The sequence below is a fragment of the Anabrus simplex genome, chromosome 9, assembly GCF_040414725.1.
Source record: "Anabrus simplex isolate iqAnaSimp1 chromosome 9, ASM4041472v1, whole genome shotgun sequence".
NCBI classification, from domain to species: Eukaryota; Metazoa; Arthropoda; class Insecta; order Orthoptera; family Tettigoniidae; genus Anabrus; species Anabrus simplex.
The window spans coordinates 144,452,051-144,471,306 of record NC_090273.1 but is presented as its reverse complement, the minus strand read 5'-3'; the positions used below and the strand labels follow the sequence as shown (position 1 = coordinate 144,471,306).

Genomic DNA, 19,256 nt, shown 5'->3' with positions numbered 1-19,256 from the left:
TGCATTGCATAATCCAACCACTCTTTGACCGTTTTGATTCATCATCTTATGTGCTGGCCATTTTCCAATGATATGTCGGTACCTTCTTTCTTGTCCCAGTTGTGCATTGAAATTGCCAAGGAGAATTTTAACGTGTGATGAAGGTATGTTAATTGAAGTTTGATCTAGGAGATCCCAGAATTTTTGAGCTTCTGCTTTATCCTTTAATGTGTTATTTTTCTGATGAGTGGGAGCATGTACATTGATAATTTTGTAGAATTTTTTTGCAGAATTAGTGTTGCAAGTCTCGGGGTTTTAGATTTAAATTCCACAATTGAATCTATGATTTTGAGATTTATTAGAAATCCATTACCAAACTGCAGATAGTTTTTCATCATTCGTTTTCCAGGGATTCCTTTATGCAGTCGGTACCTTGTGATTCTATTGGGCCTTGATCACTATTCCTTATTTCTTGAAGGGCCATGATTAGAATTTTATGTTTGTCCATGATGTCAGTGACAATCTTTAATTTTCCAATTTGCCACAAAGAGTTAACATTGTGTGTCGAGAAGAAAGAGATTTGTTTATGTTTAATTCTTTGAAGTTTTTTGTGTAGATGCTGGCTGTTGAGTTTTCAGATGCTCCGATCCATCATAATCTTCCGAATGACAGCCCACCACATCCAAATACTGCCTTTTCTGCAATATATGATTACAGTCGGTAGAATTCTTCTTCAAAAGACTTTTCGTGGTAGAAGGTGTCACCTTGAGATGAGGATAAATCCTTCAGAAACAATTTTAAATGTTATTTGGAAAGGTGAAGATGAGAGATGAAGGATGATTTTATGAAATTATGAAGAAGGCTTTCTGCCTTATTTCATCTAAGTTGTTCAGGACTGGGAGTAAGCATTTCCTCCATATCCCACAAACATTATGGTTTTCCCGCTAATATTCAGGTAGCTGATTGCAGTGGTTTCCCACTGGGCGATGGGTTTGCCACATCCCTATGCCTATTTATTTATTTTTCTTAAATTGTACATGTACAATCGGTGGTGGATAGAGAAACAGCAAACCCCACATACACGGAAGTGTGCCTCCATCCCCACATGTTTGTTTACATAAACTCTACTGAATATTTACATATGTGTAGACAATTTCAAATTTACCTATTTACATTCCGAATACTGTACTCTTACAATAGTAATTGATTGATTAAGACCTAGTCACCCTCACTCATACCCCTGTGTACACGCTCATTCACAACCACTCCCACACGTGCGCACATACACATTCGCCCACATTCAACTGTACTTGCACACATCATTCTTGGAATTCTAATTTATACAAGTTATATACATCACATATGGATTGATATTTAGATATACATTTTCATTACTGTGCGCAGGAAGTGAGGAAGAGGAAGCAGTTTTACCTCAGATGGTAGAAGATTCCAGAGATGAGCAGACCGTGCGTAAAATTTATTGCAGAAATGCAAGGAAGATATGGCTACCAAAATAACGTAGGATGGAAATAAAAAGCAGTTATACAGTATTTTTAAGAATAGAAGAACTCAAAATGAATCTATCCAATCTGTAGAACTTCCTAATGGTGACGTGACTAGGGATAAGACCAAAATATTACAGGATTTCCAAAGGCAATTTGAAACTTTGCTGAACTGTTATGAAAATGTCACTCCATTAGACTACGAACCTTATGATTTTGACAGTACAAATACCACTAGTCTGACATGGTTGGAAGTAGATACAGCAATATCTAAGCTGAAAAACAACACATCATCTGGATCAGATGAATTAAGTGTTGAGATGATCAAAGCACTAGGAGAGATTGGACAACAGTGGATGTACAGGGTACTAAATAGAATCTGGAAAGAGAATGTAATACCCAATGACTGGAAGCAAGGAGTCATCATCCCATTGTTGAAAAAAGGTGATAGAAAGAAATGTACCAACTACAGAGGTATAACTCTGCTGTCACATGCCCCCAAAATCTACGAATCCATCCTTCAGAGCAGGATTAGAAAATATGTTGAACCTACACTTGAGGAGGAACAATATGTATTTAGACCTCATAGATCAACTATAGACCTCATTTTTGCCACCAGAATGCTCTATGAGAAGTATTGGGAGAAAGGTAAAACACTTATAACTGTTTTCTGGGCATCGGACCATGTACCATACAGGCATTTATGGGAATGTTTGAGACATAAGAAAGTGCCCGATGACATCATAGCACGGGTACAACAATTATATGATGAAACCAAGTGTTGTGTCCAGGTGCAGGATGGAATGTCAGGTTGGTTTGAAACGAAGTGTACCGGGCGAGTTGGCCGTGCGCGTAGAGGCGCGCGGCTGTGAGCTTGCATCCGGGAGATAGTAGGTTCGAATCCCACTATCGGCAGCCCTGAAGATGGTTTTCCGTGGTTTTCCATTTTCACACCAGGCAAATGCTGGGGCTGTACCTTAATTAAGGCCACAGCCGCTTCCTTCCAACTCCTAGGCCTTTCCTATCCCATCGTCACCATAAGACCTATCTGTGTCGGTGCGACGTAAAGCCCCCTAGCAAAAAAAGAAACGAAGTGTGGAGTCCACCAAGGGAGTTGTCTTTCACCACTTTTCTTCATAATCATAATAGATGTGAAGTTTTGAAAGCGGTTAAAAGAAAGGATCCAACAACTAATGCCCTGGTTTTGCTGATGATGTAATGGTATGGGGTAAGACAGAAGCGGAAGTACAAACTAAGCTAGATCTCTGGCATGAAGCTTTTACAATCTTAGGTCTCAAAAACAGCAGAACGAAGACAGACAATACCATACATCAAGAGATTGGCAACAGAATACAGAAGGCTTCCAAATGCTATCACGCTGTATGTCAAATACTTTGAGATGAAACATTTCCGTTAGTTTCCAAGATCAGCTTGTACTAAATATATCTAGTACCTATATTGACATATGGCCTGGAAGCAGCAATACTTACTGGACCAACAAAGAGTCATCTTCAGGCAACAGAAATGAAGTTCCTCTGTTCTTGATACAAAAAACAAAAATTGATAAAATAAGGAATGTGTATAACTGGCAACAGCTTGGATTGGAAAGAAGCTTGCTGGAGACTCTAGAAGTGAAGAGATTACAATAGTATGGTCACATGAAAAGAATGAACCCTCACAGGACTCCTCGAACATACTTTGACCACAATGTTCCTGGGAAGAGACCAAGAGGAGGACCTTGTGATATTTGGGAAAAACAGATATTGAAGGACCTTGAAATTAGAGATGTGAACTGGCGTCACATATATGAGCAGCATCTGTAGATGGATAGGACAAACTGGAGGAGGCTCGTACACAACCGCACCCAGCTTGCTGGAGCGAAGAAATGATGATGATGATGATGATGATGATTAACATTTATACACATTTTATTTAACATTATGTTAATTATTTGGGGATATTAGGTCGTGTAATATTAAATACCAGCTGATGCGTTTCGATCCTGCGACCAGGATCATCTTCAGAGCAGTAACAAAGCATAATGGCAACTGTCACTCCATACTAACCAGACTCAAGATAGAGAGACCCTGTTAAAAATATAGTTCATTCCAGGGTCTTCAGAGTCACGGAGAAAGATGTTGACGAGTTAACTATGGAGGGTAGCCATGACCTACTCAGTATATAGTTGTCATCTTTGTTGAAATTATTCGGGCATTGAGCGATTTTTATCGCCTCACGAATGGTTCTTGGAATAAAATGTTTCTTTTTACAAATGACAGAAGTTGCATCAAAAATTATTTGATGGTCATTATTTATGCCATGTTCTGCCACAGCAGACTTCTCTGGCTGGCAAAGACGTAAGTGCCTGTGATGTTCTTTAACCCTTGTTGCTACTTTCCTACATAAACCGATCCACAGGAGCAATGAATCATATATATTCCAGCACAGTTTAAACCAATAGGATCTTTGACAGATCACAAACAATTGCCTATGATGATATTAGGCTTCAAAATGGTCTTGATAATGTGCTTTCTGAGAATATTGCCAATCCTATCCGTGACAGATTGTACGTATGGCAAGAAGGCCAGACTCAAAGGACGAGAATCATGTGACAATCTGTCTTTTGGCTTAGGATGTAGCACTTTGTCAGTCTGTTTCCTTGTTCAATAGCCATTGCTCAGAAATGTTCTGGTCAGGAACACAAGTTCACCATTTAATTTATCCTCCTCACAAACTTCCCTCGCTCAGCTGATTAGGGTGTTAAGCACAGCATGCTTTTGGCAAGGATAGTGATGAGAGGACCCATGAAGGTATCTATTAGTATGGTTAGGTTTACGGTAAACTGAATGACCTAAAGTTCCATCTGATTTCTTTGAAACCAAAACATCCAAGAATGGCAAATATCCTCCACGTTGTCTCCATAGTAAATTTTTATGTTTGGATTTATGCTATTCAAGTGATCAAAAAATATGGATAATTCATGTTCACCGTGGGGCCAGATAACAAATGTATCATTGACATATCTCAACCAGATGGAAAGCTTGAGCATGCAAGATTGAAGACAACGCTCTTCAAAATCTTGCATATAGAAATTAGCGATGACTCGTGCCAGCAGAGATCCCATGGCAACCCCATCCATTTGTTCGTATATTGTAGCATAAAACCTGAAATATGTAGTGGTGAGGACAAGGTGAAACAGATTAACAATGTAACCAGGAAAGATTTTATCCAACAGAGACAAGGTGTCCATGATTGGAACCCTAGTGAACAGAGACACAATATCAAAACTGACTAGAATATCACCAGGAGAAACATGCAGATTGGATAAAATGCCAATAAACTGCAATGAATTCCTGATGGATGCCAGCTTACCTATGTACGGCTTGAGAAGTTCTCCAAGGTATTTGGCCAGGTTGTATGTAGGGGAACCTATACTGTTAACAATAGGTCTAAGGAGAACTCCGTCTTTATGGATCTTAGGAAGGCCATAAAGTCGGGGAACTGTAAAAGCCTGCTGTCGGAAACCATGAGAAACATCATTCGGAATCGAGCTAGCTTTAAGAAGAGACGCTGTTTTATTTACATCACACCACAGAGCTTTACTATCAAGGTCCGATTGAAATTTTACCAGATCATCATCATTTTTCATGGCTCTGTAAATGACTGTGCCATGGTGGAATTTACACAATCCGGTAAGTTGAGAGCATAAATCGTGTACAGGAGCAGCCCTATCACACTACCCTGAATTACTCCAGAAGTAATGGCAGCAGTTTACCCTGAATGCCATAGTTGTTAAGTTTTAACAGAAGTCTTCGATGTGACACCTGGTCAGAAGCTTTGCTCCAGTCCAGAGTCACACAGTCTATATGTGAGACATCCGTCTGCTCCAAAGAGAACTGTCAGTCATCAATGACTTTTGTTAAAAGTGTTGTGCAGGATTTCTGAGGAATGAAGCCATGTTGGTTTGAGTTCAACAGGTTTCTCTCCTTGAGAAAATCCAACATTTATTTAACAAATAGATGTTCCACAGATTTACAGACCCCTGATGTTTTCAAAACTGGGCAGTAATCATCTGTGTTCTCCTTGTCTCCATCTTTGAAAACTGGGACTACGTTGTCTTCTTTCCATGCCACAGGGACAGTCCTGCTGTATATTATATAGCCAGTCCTGTGATAACGTTGGTCGGTTCGTGCATCAGGCCGATGACCTAGATGTTTAACAAGCATCAAGATTCATGCGTGCATTTCAGTGACCTTGGCAGACTGATATGCAACAGCAACGACTGGCTCTGTAGTATGCCAATATGGTAATTTACATTCACTAGGGCAATGTGGGTATTATTTAAATGGTATGAATACAGCAAAATGGTAATCTTGGAAAAACTTCTCTTACTTCTGTAGTTCAGCACAAAATTTACATGCATGCAGTCAAGATCTGAACCCAGAATGGAGCAGTGAGGCAGTTGGGCCTTTAGTCAATGGAGGAGTTATTGAACTCTAGAGAACTGCATAATTAGCCTCTATTTTCTACTGAACTGAAATAATAATATATCATCCTCTTCCTCCTTCATTGTCAGTTTAAAGTATACAGTCTTATTCTTTGACAATCTCATTGGATATGGGTAAATGTGATGTTCATTGTTTCAGGACCTCAACAGCTCGTGGTTGGATGAAGATACGAACACTCCACTTCCAGTCAGTGATGGGGAGAAGTGGAACAGCAATAGTTCTCAGTGCTTGGTGGTCGAGGGACTTCTCTTGTTACTGCGAGACACACTGCTGGTGTTACCAGACAACATGGCACACCAAGTGCTCAACCATGTTGTACGAGCGGAGTCTCTTCTAGTGATGTCTAACCATGCTGATCCTCGTGTTCGTACAGCTGTTGTCAAGGTGAGTGGTTTATATTGTATACAATTTGGTATGATTTACCGTATTTACTTGCATATTTTTATAATTTTTATTGGTGGTGGGGGTACCTCTCTTGAAATAAGAGTGTGTAAATAATGTAAGAAAAACATACTTATTACATTATGTCATAGAGAGAGATAGGAACCACAAAGGAACACATAAAAAGAACAACACAATGGCAGGTCAGTGTGGGAATACAAAACAACAGACAAGATCAAACATGAAAACACAAAAGGACAAGGACAATCTCCACATGTTCATATACTTTATGTACGTACATATGTACCAGGTCTCGCATATAAACTAAGACCAAACGCATGTTGTTTGTACTCTGTGCTATGGCAGCTGCCTCAGGCAAACTTATGTCTCATGTGGCCGCCCTTCTTTAAGCATGTATACGATCTTATATGAAATTTTACCTTATAAAAGATGATGGAGGTGTCATCCTTCCTGAGTTATACAAGCATTGTATCTGGTAACCACATTCTGACTGACACGAGTGAGTTCTGTTTCCTTGCAGTTCCTCCAATGTGTGAGGATTTGTTCGATACACTTTTTCCTCCAATTTACCCCACAAGTAAAAATCACTGTTAGATCTGGAGAACAAGGGGGAAATAGACCAGCACTGATCACTGTCTGCAAACACTTCCGAGGGGAATCTTCTGCTGTATGAGCAGGGGCTGAATCATGTTGAAACTACCCATGCGATTTTTCTTCTTCCGTTAACTGATCAAAGAATGGCGTCAAAATGTCATCTTGGCACCTCTCTGCATTTACTGTCATCTCAAAAAAAAAAATTTAAAAATAGGCCCAATTATTCATCTTGCACTAAAAGCACACCAAACACCAATGTTCCTACATAATGAGGGACTTCATAAACACCATTAGTATTTTTTGCACACCAATAGTGAGAGTTATGATTGTTCACAGGACCATTAAGATGAAACCAGAAGTTTTACGTACGAAAATACGCTGTTGCTATGATAACTGTCTCACCATGTTAACAGCTGAGATTCAGACCTGCGACTCATGCTTGTGAGGTCGAACACGTGCAGGCTGCTTGTGCGTGCTCCCATTCTGCAGCTTACGTATCAGAGAGTAAAAACGTCACTCTGACAGTCTTAGTTTATGTGTGAGACCGTGTATGTCCAACCTTCTTCCCGTTTCTCTACAGGGTCAGGTATGGATTGAGATGAATCTTCGTTTTGTGACCAGATGCCCTTCCTGATATTACCCTCATTAATGAGACGAAATTAGTGACGTTATATATGATAGGAAGGGAGAGCACATAGCCTACCCCTCTCGAATAGCATCAGCGGGTCTGCTAAAGACTTAACATCCCCATCCAAAGATCGAATTACCATCAACGGCGTCTTACGCCCTTGCTCCATATAAACATTGCGGATTGGTTTGAAATTGAATTTAGGTTTTTGGCATGCATTCTAGTGATTAGAAATATACCACCACTTCTCCTATCCTGCCAATCAACATTCTAATGGCGGAATATTTTTTGACCAAGAGGACTCAATCCGGTTAACCACGGTGTCAGACCATATAGACTTGATGTCTTAACCATTAAGGCCATCATGTGGGGTCACTTCTTCATTCACTGCTGTCTTAAGATAGATAGACTCTCTCCTTATCAATCCCAGTTCTTCTACATTCATCCCTTCTCAGTCCCTGATGAGCTTCATCACTATAAAATGATGATTTTTTTAAATTTTTTGCTATCAGAATGGCTTCAGCTAAAGAATGTGGTTAAAAAAGGCCAAATATCTTCAAAGGGATTAGGTGAGCTATTAAAAATTCCACAAAAAGACTGTTTATGTTTTACACAATTATTTTTCCACCAAGAGTGCTGCTTTACATATTAATCATCACTGGTTGTCTTTAATTATTTTTAACATTGATACATTTACACAACAAGATGGTACTGTCTCCAACATTCCAGAAGTAATTCATTAAGTGCCCAACATGTGTCTTTTCAAAAAGACTCATTTCCATTTTTATTTGTCACCTTTTCAAGATGTACATTTTTATATGAAATCTTTTGTCAGTTTTAGAATTAGTTTATGTTTACATCATGGGATCTTTTCCATTCTGTTCCATTCATTGTTTTAGGGCCGAATTCATAGTCAGCACTTATACATAAGTGGAACCCTTAAGTAATAAGGGATCACTTATAATAAGTATTCACTTATATGAGTTTACATTTCATAGACAGCACTTATAGAGCACACTCAATGATACAGTAAGTATCACTGGAGATGTGGCAATGCTGTATATTATGCCCATGCTTCCTGGATCGTGTAGTTCTGGCTACCGAATAGTGGAATGATCTATTGTGTTTTGTTTATCGAAGGACATCGCGCGTACGCGCGCGAAATTTTTGAGGTTAAAAGATCGTCTATATTGTATTTGAATATCAGAATGGATAACAAAACAGTGAGCTGAGACGACACCTGGAAGAACTTGTGTCGAAGTACATGCACATAACATAGAACAAGCAGACCGACGCAGTTTCTCATCAGAATATGAATGACGTGGGAAAAACTTGTTGTAGACAATGCAAAGTACGAAAATGCCCAGAGTCTAATTTTCTTCTTAATATAATATGTTTATACTTATCCAGGTACTCGAACCTATACAAATATTCATCCAAATGTAGAATATCTAGCCTTACAACGCTTTTAATGATTTGACAAATATATCCGTAGCCGTTACGTTGTAATAGGCCTAACTACTTCCCCAATAAAATGTAAATAGTATGTTTTGATGTGCGATGCCATGATTTCAGAAACTTCTAATGTATACCGGCAAACGACTGGTTGACTAACCTGATATAATTAACACAAATCAACCTTAAAATAAATGGTAGTAGTGCAACATGTTCTTTTTTCTTATAACCCAGTGTAGTTCTTTACTATTCCATAGGCCTACACTCTTGGTAACTTATGAACTTGTAACACATTTCCAGTTAATTAAGCGAAATTCCGGTAATGATGATGGTGATGATAATAATATTAATAATAATAATAATAATAATAATAATAATAATAATAATAATAATAATAATAATAATGACCTGAAATTAACATGTGGCATAAAATCTCAAAACATCTTCATTAATGGTGAGATAGTGAGTCCTCTAGAGGTTATGTTCACTCTCTCAATCAAAGGAACAAGAATATTCATAACTCTCACTTTACTAAAACGAAACCTTCTTTAAATTGTTGGTCACATATTTCGACGGGATTTTCCATCTCTACTTTGTGCACGGAAAGTATTCTGTGAATAAAATGCAACATATTCAGCAAAATCATCCTCCATCTTGCTGCAACATAAGTGAGTCACTTAAGTGTGTGTGGGAGGTCCACTTACAGTAATAAGTGGGACACTTAAGTAGGTAATATGAAATGAAACCTGGCTTATAAGGGACACTTATGTATAAGTGCTGTTTATGAATTCTGCCCTTAATGTGTGTCTAAAGAAGGCCTAAATATTAACCAAAACATACCAAAGTTTTTAATCATGACCTTTTAAGTGTTTTAAATATATATTGAATTGTATCAACTAAGATGGATTTTTAATTTCTCCTTTTTTAAGGGAATTTTGTGTATCCAAACCCTTTTTCATTTTTTCCTTACTGGAATTTTTTTGTTGACTTCTGTTGTTATGTTGTACACATTGTCACAGGTCAGCTTTTGGCAGCAATTCAGTGTTGAGTTATAGCAAAATATTGGATTTGTCTTAAAGGTTTTAACTAACCCAAACATTTTAAAATGTGAAAATTACTCAAGGAAATAAACAACTAAAATAGGCTCTTTAAAATTGTGATGCAAACCTTACGCGAGAACAAAAATTACTTGAGTAAATACAGAACTAATTTTTCTCTAAAACACTCCAATGGTAGAGGAAATTCAAGTGACTGCTCTTGACAGTGGAGGAAAATTTTAATAGTCAGCTCATTGAAATAAGGCTGAAGTATAGTGTACTAAGTCTCATAATCTGTCGTGATTTTTTCCTCTCTCCAAATTTTGAGGAGTGTAGTGTCTTCTGCTGGTGACTGGCAGTGCGGGCAAGCTCCGTAGTCAGTACACTGCTGTGGGTGCCAATGGACACCAGACAATGTTTACGACATGCTTCCATTCTTTGTGGTTGTCAGCTAAGACCTGGAGTCACTGATGCTTTAATCCTCAGCCAGGTTTTCTTTGGGGCCATTGTCGCAAGAGGAATTGGTTCAGCCACAAACCTACTACGATGGCGTAGCATGGGGAGAGGTGATGCTCCCACGTGGCGCGTCCCAGGAGGCGGACTTGAGGGAAATAAAATACCTCTCGCGGACCAAACACACTACCCCGTGCAGGTGAGGGACGCACATGTAGAATACACATGCGGTATCCCCTGCCTGTCGTAAGAGGCGACTAAAAGGGGCCTAAGGGGCTCTCAACTTGGGAGCGTGGATTGGCGACCACGGGGCCATTAGCTGAGTCTTGGCATTGCTTCCACTTACTTGTGCCAGGCTCCTTACTTTCGTCTATCCTATCTTACCTCCCTTGGTAAATTCTTGTTCTTTTCTGACCCCGACGGTATAAGAGCATTCGAGGCCTAGGGAGTCTTTCATTTTCACGCCCTGTGTGGCCCTTGCCTTTCTTCGTCCGTTACTTCATTTTTCGAAGTGATGGATCCCTTCTTTCTTCTTTTTTCTCTCTCTTTACCCCCTGTGGGTGGGGGACGCAGACAAATAATACACCCACGGTATCCCCTGCCTGTCAAGAGAGGCGACTAAAAGTGGCGACCAAGGGATGATTGAATTAGAACCATGAAACTACTTTTGATCCGTACCATCCTGCAAGGAACACCATGGGTTGCCTGTACTTGCGAGTAGTACCACTAAATTAGGTACGAAATAGGTTTGTGATTAGTAGCAGTGAAGAGGCTGGCCTGGGGGTTTCCAGTACCCGTGTGTCGTACCCATGTGAGCAACACCACGGGTCTGGGCGTAGTCTGTGAGTTGTACCACTATATGAGCGGCACCGTGGGTCTGCGTTGCCTGTGATTAGTACCCACTATGTGAGGAACATCACAGGATAGTGCGAGTACCTGTGGTTAGTACACCTAGGTGAGGAACCTTATTGGTTTGCGTTGGCTATGAGTGGCACCATTGTGTGAGAAACAGCATAGGTCTGCGTTCCCTGTACGAAGTGCAATACTTGTGAGTAATACCATCTTGTGTGGAACACCGTGAGTCTTCGCTATTTTTGATTAGTACCCCAACATGACAAATACCATGGTTCTACTTGACTCGTGACATGTACCATTCTGTGGGGCCTTAGATGTGGATTTTGCACCCCTTTAGACATCAAGCATCATTGTGCTTTATAAGTGGTCCCTTGGTCAGTAATACTATTATTTACGATCTTTTTTTGAGTCTGATCCACTGTTTTTTTTTGTTTGTTTGTTTGTTCACGTCCATCCATTCATTCTTCATGACTTTTTATTTTATTTTGGTCAGTGGATGAATTTGAACTTTTTGTTATTTCATTTTGTACCATTAGGGGCCGATGACCTCGATGTTAGGCCCCTTTAGACAACAAGCATCATCATCATCATCATCATCGAATTGGTTCAGTAGACGAGTGGTGGTCATTTTTCAACAAACATGACTGAAAATTGCTAGTTTTAGTGTATTCTTCAATGGGTGTCTGGTGATTGCATCTTTGACAAATTACTTCTTTTCGACGCAGTCACATCAGGAAATCCTCGTTATCTGACGCAGCATTGAATTTTTAATAAATATCTCGAGCTTGAGGAGTAAATGTAAAATCTACAGTTCTGATCCTGTAAATTTTAACATATGTTCTTTAAATCAGCATGTGTACCATTTTTTGTGTTAAATTCTTTCGGTGAGATATAGGAGCACTCATGGATAGACTGATCACAGTTTTAGGAAGGTGAGGGACACAGGAACTGTGTGAGTCTAGTGTATAATGCAAATAATGTGCACAGGTTCACCAAACATTAGTTTGCATAGGTGTAATAGATGGTGGGATACAGTTTTAATGCAGAATAATTATTAGGAAAGGAAGAAAATAAGTTTCCTTAATGTTTTTGGCATCACATTCCAGTAACTAGTTTACAGTTTTCAAAGACACCTTCTTTGACGTGATGTTTTTCCATAGATGTAGGGTCTGCTTTTCAGATCGATAACTCTTTGGAATGGTGTTTTTTTAACTTGTAATTGTGCCCTCCAGATGTTTTTTGAGTGTCATATTGTAGTATCTCGACATACAATTGCTTTATATGGACATTATCAAGAAAATGGACATTGGAATCCATAGATTATGCCTAATAATTTAATCATTCAATTGACGTATAATCTCTGCCAGATTATTTTATTGACTAATTGTTTTAAAAGTTACTTATTGGTCTCGATCTTGCCAGTTTGTATATTTTTTATTTGTCACTGGCTGAGGATGACCTCGACCCGGAATTCTTGTGATCACGATTGTACCTAAAATATTTCAATATTTCAGATTCCCTATGGGAATCAACATCTATATCATCAAAACTAGTACACTCGAAATCTTCAGTATATTGTGGCCAGAAATATTGATTTCAGGCAAGAAATCAGTGCAGCCCTCAGAACCACCCAGTACCTGCTTACACACACTCTCTCATTGGTCATATCTATCAGACGCATTCAACACATGCACACATCTGAAGAGTGAGGGGGAGGTGGAGAAAATGAACTACAAGGATATTTAGCTTGACCGAAACACGCGCGTAGGGGATGGTACTTGCTCCCCGCCTGCCCACACGTCCCACTGGCTCAACAGTGAAGGGAGAGGGGAATGAAGGGAGGAACCACACGGCTCCTTCAAGGCAACAGGCGTAATGTGTATGTCAACTCATTGAGGGTCAGATTCTTCAGTTTCTTTTTAATTCTTGTGTGCAAAGTCTTGCTGAAATGTTAGCAGTCTCGACTATGACTTTATTATTAAATGGCATCATGCTCAATTCCTTTAAGAAAGAACCTTATTTTCGTCAATATAGGCCCTGTTAACTACTACTACTACTACTACTACTACTACTACTTGTTATCTTCAAAAACCAAAGTAAAAATAACCTGGCAATTAATAATTATGATCATCAGAGACGCAAGGCCGTTTGGAAAACTGTTCCTATGAAGTTACTGTCAGTGCTGATCAAACAATTAAATGCCATATATTGGGGTGGGATTACATTGTGCACACTTCATTGCAATTAAATTACAGTTAATTAAGTGTTTTCCTTGATTAGGAAAAGCTAATATAGCCAGAATGTTTAACCATAGAAATATCTTAATCAGTTCCCGAAAAAATGGAATTGGAAGTGACCTCTGAGTGTGCAATGTCGCAAGCCACACTTCCTGGAAGACGAACACATGTGACGTTGCCTTGGTTACTTCTCCTTCATCCTCAGAGTTGGTCAAAATCTTCGCCCAAACGTTACCTGTTCCTTTTCCACCCGGAATTCTTGTGATCGCGATTGTACCTAAAATATAATATCTACTTATTGATATTGAACTTCAATGAATTATCGAGAATTTTGTCAATACGGATTAACTCTGTAGTTTATATCTTATGAAGCATGATTTTACATGACCGTACTTAAAGTTCGGATCAAGCTGAATGATTTTCATGTTCATGACTCGTGTCTCGTCTTTTGCAGAGGCACTTGTCTTGGATGGTGAAGTTGTAGGCATGGTATGCAATGGTACCAGTTGCTGTTTTCAGGACATGGCCATATCACGTCAGGCTTCCCTCCCACATTTCTCCTGAATGGGAACAACTTCTGTCTTCTACTAAATTATTGCCTTTGGTTAAATAATTAACCCTTTTGATGCCAGGCTGTAAGAATGGCAAGACAATTTTAATGAAAATGCACACACTAAGGTAAAACATTCTCCTACTTATATTTTTGTAGGTTGTTTGTTTTTTTTCCATAGCACACAGTTGAATCTACACGTGACCCACGGGTGGTGCTAAACGAGTAACAGCGTTAAAGGTGATATAAAATATGCCCAGAAACATAACAAGTAACGGTTCTTTTCAGAACCATCAAACTAGAGGTGAGAAACACCCAGTCCGCATTATGCAACTTAATATTGAAGGCATAAATTCTGCCAAATGCGAGTATGTGCTAAAATAACTGCATGACCTTAACATTGATGTTCTCAACATTCGAGAAACCCATACCAGTGTAGAGGACGAACATCCGGTTATACACTGGTCGAAGCTATCCACCATCCACAATATGGAATAGCCACTTACGTGAAGTCAAGTTTCAATGGAGTGCAAGTAATTGGTTGCACTGCATGTAGAATACACCCGTGGTATCCCCTGCCTGTCGTAAGAGGCGAATAAAAGGGGCCCAAGGGGCTCTCAACTTGGGAGTGTGGATTGGCGACCACGCGGCCCTTAGCTGAGTCTTGGCATTGCTTCCACTTACTTGTGCCAGGCTCCTCACTTTCGTCTATCCTATCTGACCTCCCTTGGTAAATTCTTGTTCTTTTCTGACCCCGACAGTATAAGAGCATTTGAGGCCTAGGGAGTCTTTCATTTTCATGCCCTGTGTGGCCCTTGCCTTTCTTCGTCCGTTACTTCATTTTTCGAAGTGACAGATCCTTTCCTTCTTCTTTTTTCTCTCTCTTTACCCCCTGTGGGTGGGGGACGCAGATGAATAATACACCCACGGTATCCCCTGCCTGTCCTGAGAGGCGACTAAAAGTGGCGACCAAATGATGATTGAATTAGAACCCTGAAACTACTTTTGATTCGTACCATCATGCGGGGAACACCATGGGTTGCCTGTACTTGCAAGTAGTACCACTAAATTAGGTATGAAATAGGTTTGTGGTTAGTAGCAGTAAAGAGGCTGGCCTGGGGGTTTCCAGTACCTGTGCGTCGTACCCATGTGAGCAACACCACAGGTCTGGGCGTAGCCTGTGAGTTGTACCGCTATATGAGCGGCACCGTGGGTCTGCGTTGCCTGTGATTAGTACCCACTATGTGAGGAACACCACAGGATAGGAAAATTCTAAATTCCCATGGAGGGAATTAGATATTTTTCACCAATAGAGCTTGTCAAAAACATATCAGATGTAAGACTTTTCAGGCGTTTGCTCTATTAACCAGCATTTCATCTTAGGTCTGACACTAGACTCGTCAGTGGGATGTGTCAGACCCTACCCACTGATGCTGGGTGTATACAGGTGAGCTTATCCGAAGCCTATTTATGAGGCACAGTCTGATAACTACATACAGGAGATAAATCTCCACAATGGAATTATTGCCCGCCTAGCAATTCCGAATGGAAAATTCTAAATTCCCATGGAGGGAATTAAGATATTTTTCACCAATAGAGCATGTCAAAAACATATCAGTTGTAAGGCTTTTCAGGCGTTTGCTCTATTAACCAGCATTTCATCTTAGGTCTGACACTAGACTCGTCGGAGTGGGATGTGTCAGACCCTACCCACTCCATGGGAAGTTAGAATTTTCCATTCGGAATTGCTAGGCGGGCAATAATTCCACTATGGAGATTTATCTCCCGTATGCAGTTATCAGACTGTGCCTCATAAATAGGCTTCTGATAAGCTCACCTGCATACACCCAGCGTCAGTGAGTAGGGTCTGACACATCCCACTCCGACGAGTCTAGTGTCAGACCTAAGATGAAACACTGGTTAATAGAGCAAACGCCTGAAAAGCCTTACATCTGATACCACAGGATAGTGCGAGTACCTGCGGTTAGTACACCTAGGTGGGGAACCTTATCGGTATGCGTTGGCTACGAGTGGCTCCATTGTGTGAGAAACAGCATAGGTCTGCGTTCCCTGTATGAAGTGCAATACTTGTGAGTAGTACCATCTTGTGTGGAACACCGTGAGTCTTCACTATTTTTGATTAGTACCCCAACATGACAAATACCATGGTTCTACTTTACTCGCGACATGTACCATTCTGTGGGGCCTTAGATGTGGATTTTGCACCCCTTTAGACATCAAGCATCAATGTGCTTTATAAGTGGTCCCTTGGTCAGTAATACTATTATTTACAATCTTTTTTTGAGTCTGACCCACTGTTTTTTTGTTTGTTTGTTCATGTCCATCCATTCATTCTTCATTACATTTTTTAATTTTATTTTGGTCAGTGGATGAATTTGAACTTTTTGTTATTTCATTTTGTACCATTAGGGGCCGATGACCTCGATGTTAGGCCCCTTTAAACAACAAGCATCGTCGTCATCAATTGGTTGCACTGAAGATGGCTACATTTACACTATAGCAATTCAGATAAATGACTTAAAAATTGTCAATCTGCACAAGCCTCCGTGTGTGAATTGGGCTCCTACAGCACTGCCGGCTTTTGATCACCCTTGTATATACACTGGAGACTTCTCCAGCCATCACACAAACTGGCAGTATGAAACCGTGGATGCGAATGGGGAGTTTCTACTTCTATGGGCAGAAACAAACAATATGCATTTGGTTTTTGATGTAAAAGACAAGGGAACCTTCTATTCCGTACGCTGGAACAAGGATTACAACCCAGACTTGACATTCGTGTTTAAAGATCAACTCGACCAACCACTCGACACCACTTGCATTGTTCTGTCCAACTTCCCAAACAGTCAACACCGACCAGCTATGGTGGAAATCGGTTTGAAAATTCCCCTTGTAAACTCAGTGCCCTTACCCAGATGGAACTTTCAACAAGCCAACTGGGATGAATTCACAAAAGACCTTGACTCCAGTCTAGCTGCGGAAAATCGTCAGCCGACAGCAAATAACTACGATGAATTTTTTAAACTAGTTATCAAAGTTGGTAAGTTCAGCATTCCTAGAGGTTACAGAAAGGAATATGTACCTGGATGGAATGAAGATATTGAGGCTTTATACCAAGAATACCAAAGTTCTGGAAATCAAACAGTGCGCTCACAGCTACTCTACTCTTTAAATAAGAACAGACAAGAGAAATGGGAAGCTACACTCAAAGAAATGAACTTTGCAAAGTCAAGCAGGAAAGCTTGGAGAATCTTGAATGGGCTAACTGGCAAGCAACACCCCAAAAAGCCGCATCCTAAACTGAGTTCTGACATTATTGCCAACAGGATCGTAGACCTTACAAGGACAAAGAGGGACAAGAATCATACCAGAATAGTAAAATGTAACCTTTCTACACTCAAGTGCAGTGCCCCAAGAAACCAGCCGCTTTCCAGACCCTTTTCCACAGTTGAGCTATAAAATGCAATTAAACAACTGAAAATCGGCAAGGCTGCTGGTCCCAACAATATCTATAATGAATTTATTAAGAACGTGGGCCGCATTGTATAAACTGGCTCACTTCTCTCTTCACTTACAAACTCCAAGAGAACAGATTGCCCATACAATTCAAACTGTCAAAAGTTAGGGCCATTCTCAAACCTGGCAAACCTGAGGACAGCCCTGAGTTATCGACCAATAGCACTGCTTAGTTGCATATTTAAGCTTCTTGAACAAATCCTCCTAACAAGAATAGCTCCATTCATTGAAGCTGTTACTCCTCCTTAACAAGCTGGATTCAGACATGGACGCAGCTGCAACGATCAAGTTCTTGTTCTAACTACACGTATCAAAGCTGGTTTTCAAGGACAACTAAAATCAACAGCTGTTTTCATCAACTTGACAGGTGCATATGACACTGTCTGATGACAGGGACTGATCTACAAACTACTGCAAGTTGTACCAAGTCGAGAAATTGTGAATCTAATATCTAGCATGCTTAGTGAAAGACGATTCAAAGTATTTCTAGGCATCACTAAAAGCCACTAACAAAAACTAAATAATGGTCTACCACAGGGATCTGTTTTAACACCATTGCTATTCAATTTGTACATTCATGATTTACCAACCACAACATAACTAAGTTCATATATGCTGATGACATCGCACTGGTAGCACAGAGTAATAACTTTGAAGATGGTGAACAAATTCTTATGGAGGACCTCAAGAAGATGTCAACTTTCTTTAAGACCTGGAGATTCATCGCCAGCACAACAAAAACTTAAATCTCTTGTTTCCATGTAGCGAATCGTCCTGCAAACTACAAACCAAGAGTTCTGCTCAATGGACGAAAGCTGAGGTGCAATCCTTTCCCAAAATATCTTGGAGTCACTTTAGATAGAACCCTGAACTTCAAAGAGCACATCACTAAGCTTTCTCCTAAAGTCGCCACACGAAACAACATACTGCATAAGCTCTGTGGTACCTCCTGGGGAGCCTCTGCTGATTGTCTATGTTTAACTGGCTTCAGCCTTGTCTACTCGGCCTCTGAGTACTATGCTCCTGTCTGGTTGGAAAGTGTACATGTGAAGAGGTAGACACAAAATTGAATGATACATTACGTTGCATTACTGGTACCATCAAATCAACTCCATGTCACCGGTTACCTGTTCCGAGTCACATCCCTCCACCTCACTTAAGGCAGAAGCAAGCTCTACTAAGGGAAGCTAAGAAAATCTTTGCATCGCCCTCTTTGCCACTGCACCAAGAATTCTGTCATCCGACAATGCACTCCAATCAAGAAGACCAGCAAGTATCAGTGCAGGGCAACTCATTGCAGATGGATTTGACCTAAATGAAAGCTGGAAGCATGAGTGGTCAACAAAAACATTGGGAACAAGTGTCCACTATCTTGATCCCACAAAGAAGCCAAACGGTTTTGACCTACTGAGGAACCTCTGGTGCTTCATCAACAGGTTAAGGACTGGACATGGTTGTTGCAATTATTTCAAGTACAAGTGGGGTTGGATCAGTTCACTGATGTGTGATTGTCACCTGG

General features: G+C 40.2%; 1 protein-coding gene across 1 annotated transcript in view; it reads left to right on the top strand.

Moving 5' to 3' along the window:
- mv (lysosomal-trafficking regulator mauve) overlaps positions 1-19,256 on the top strand; it is a 546,555-nt gene that overhangs the window by 286,196 nt on the left and 241,103 nt on the right. Inside the window, exon 22 of the mRNA XM_068229176.1 lies at positions 6,128-6,373. Within this exon, the coding sequence (XP_068085277.1) occupies positions 6,128-6,373 (246 nt within the window). The remainder of the gene's footprint in view (positions 1-6,127; positions 6,374-19,256) is intronic.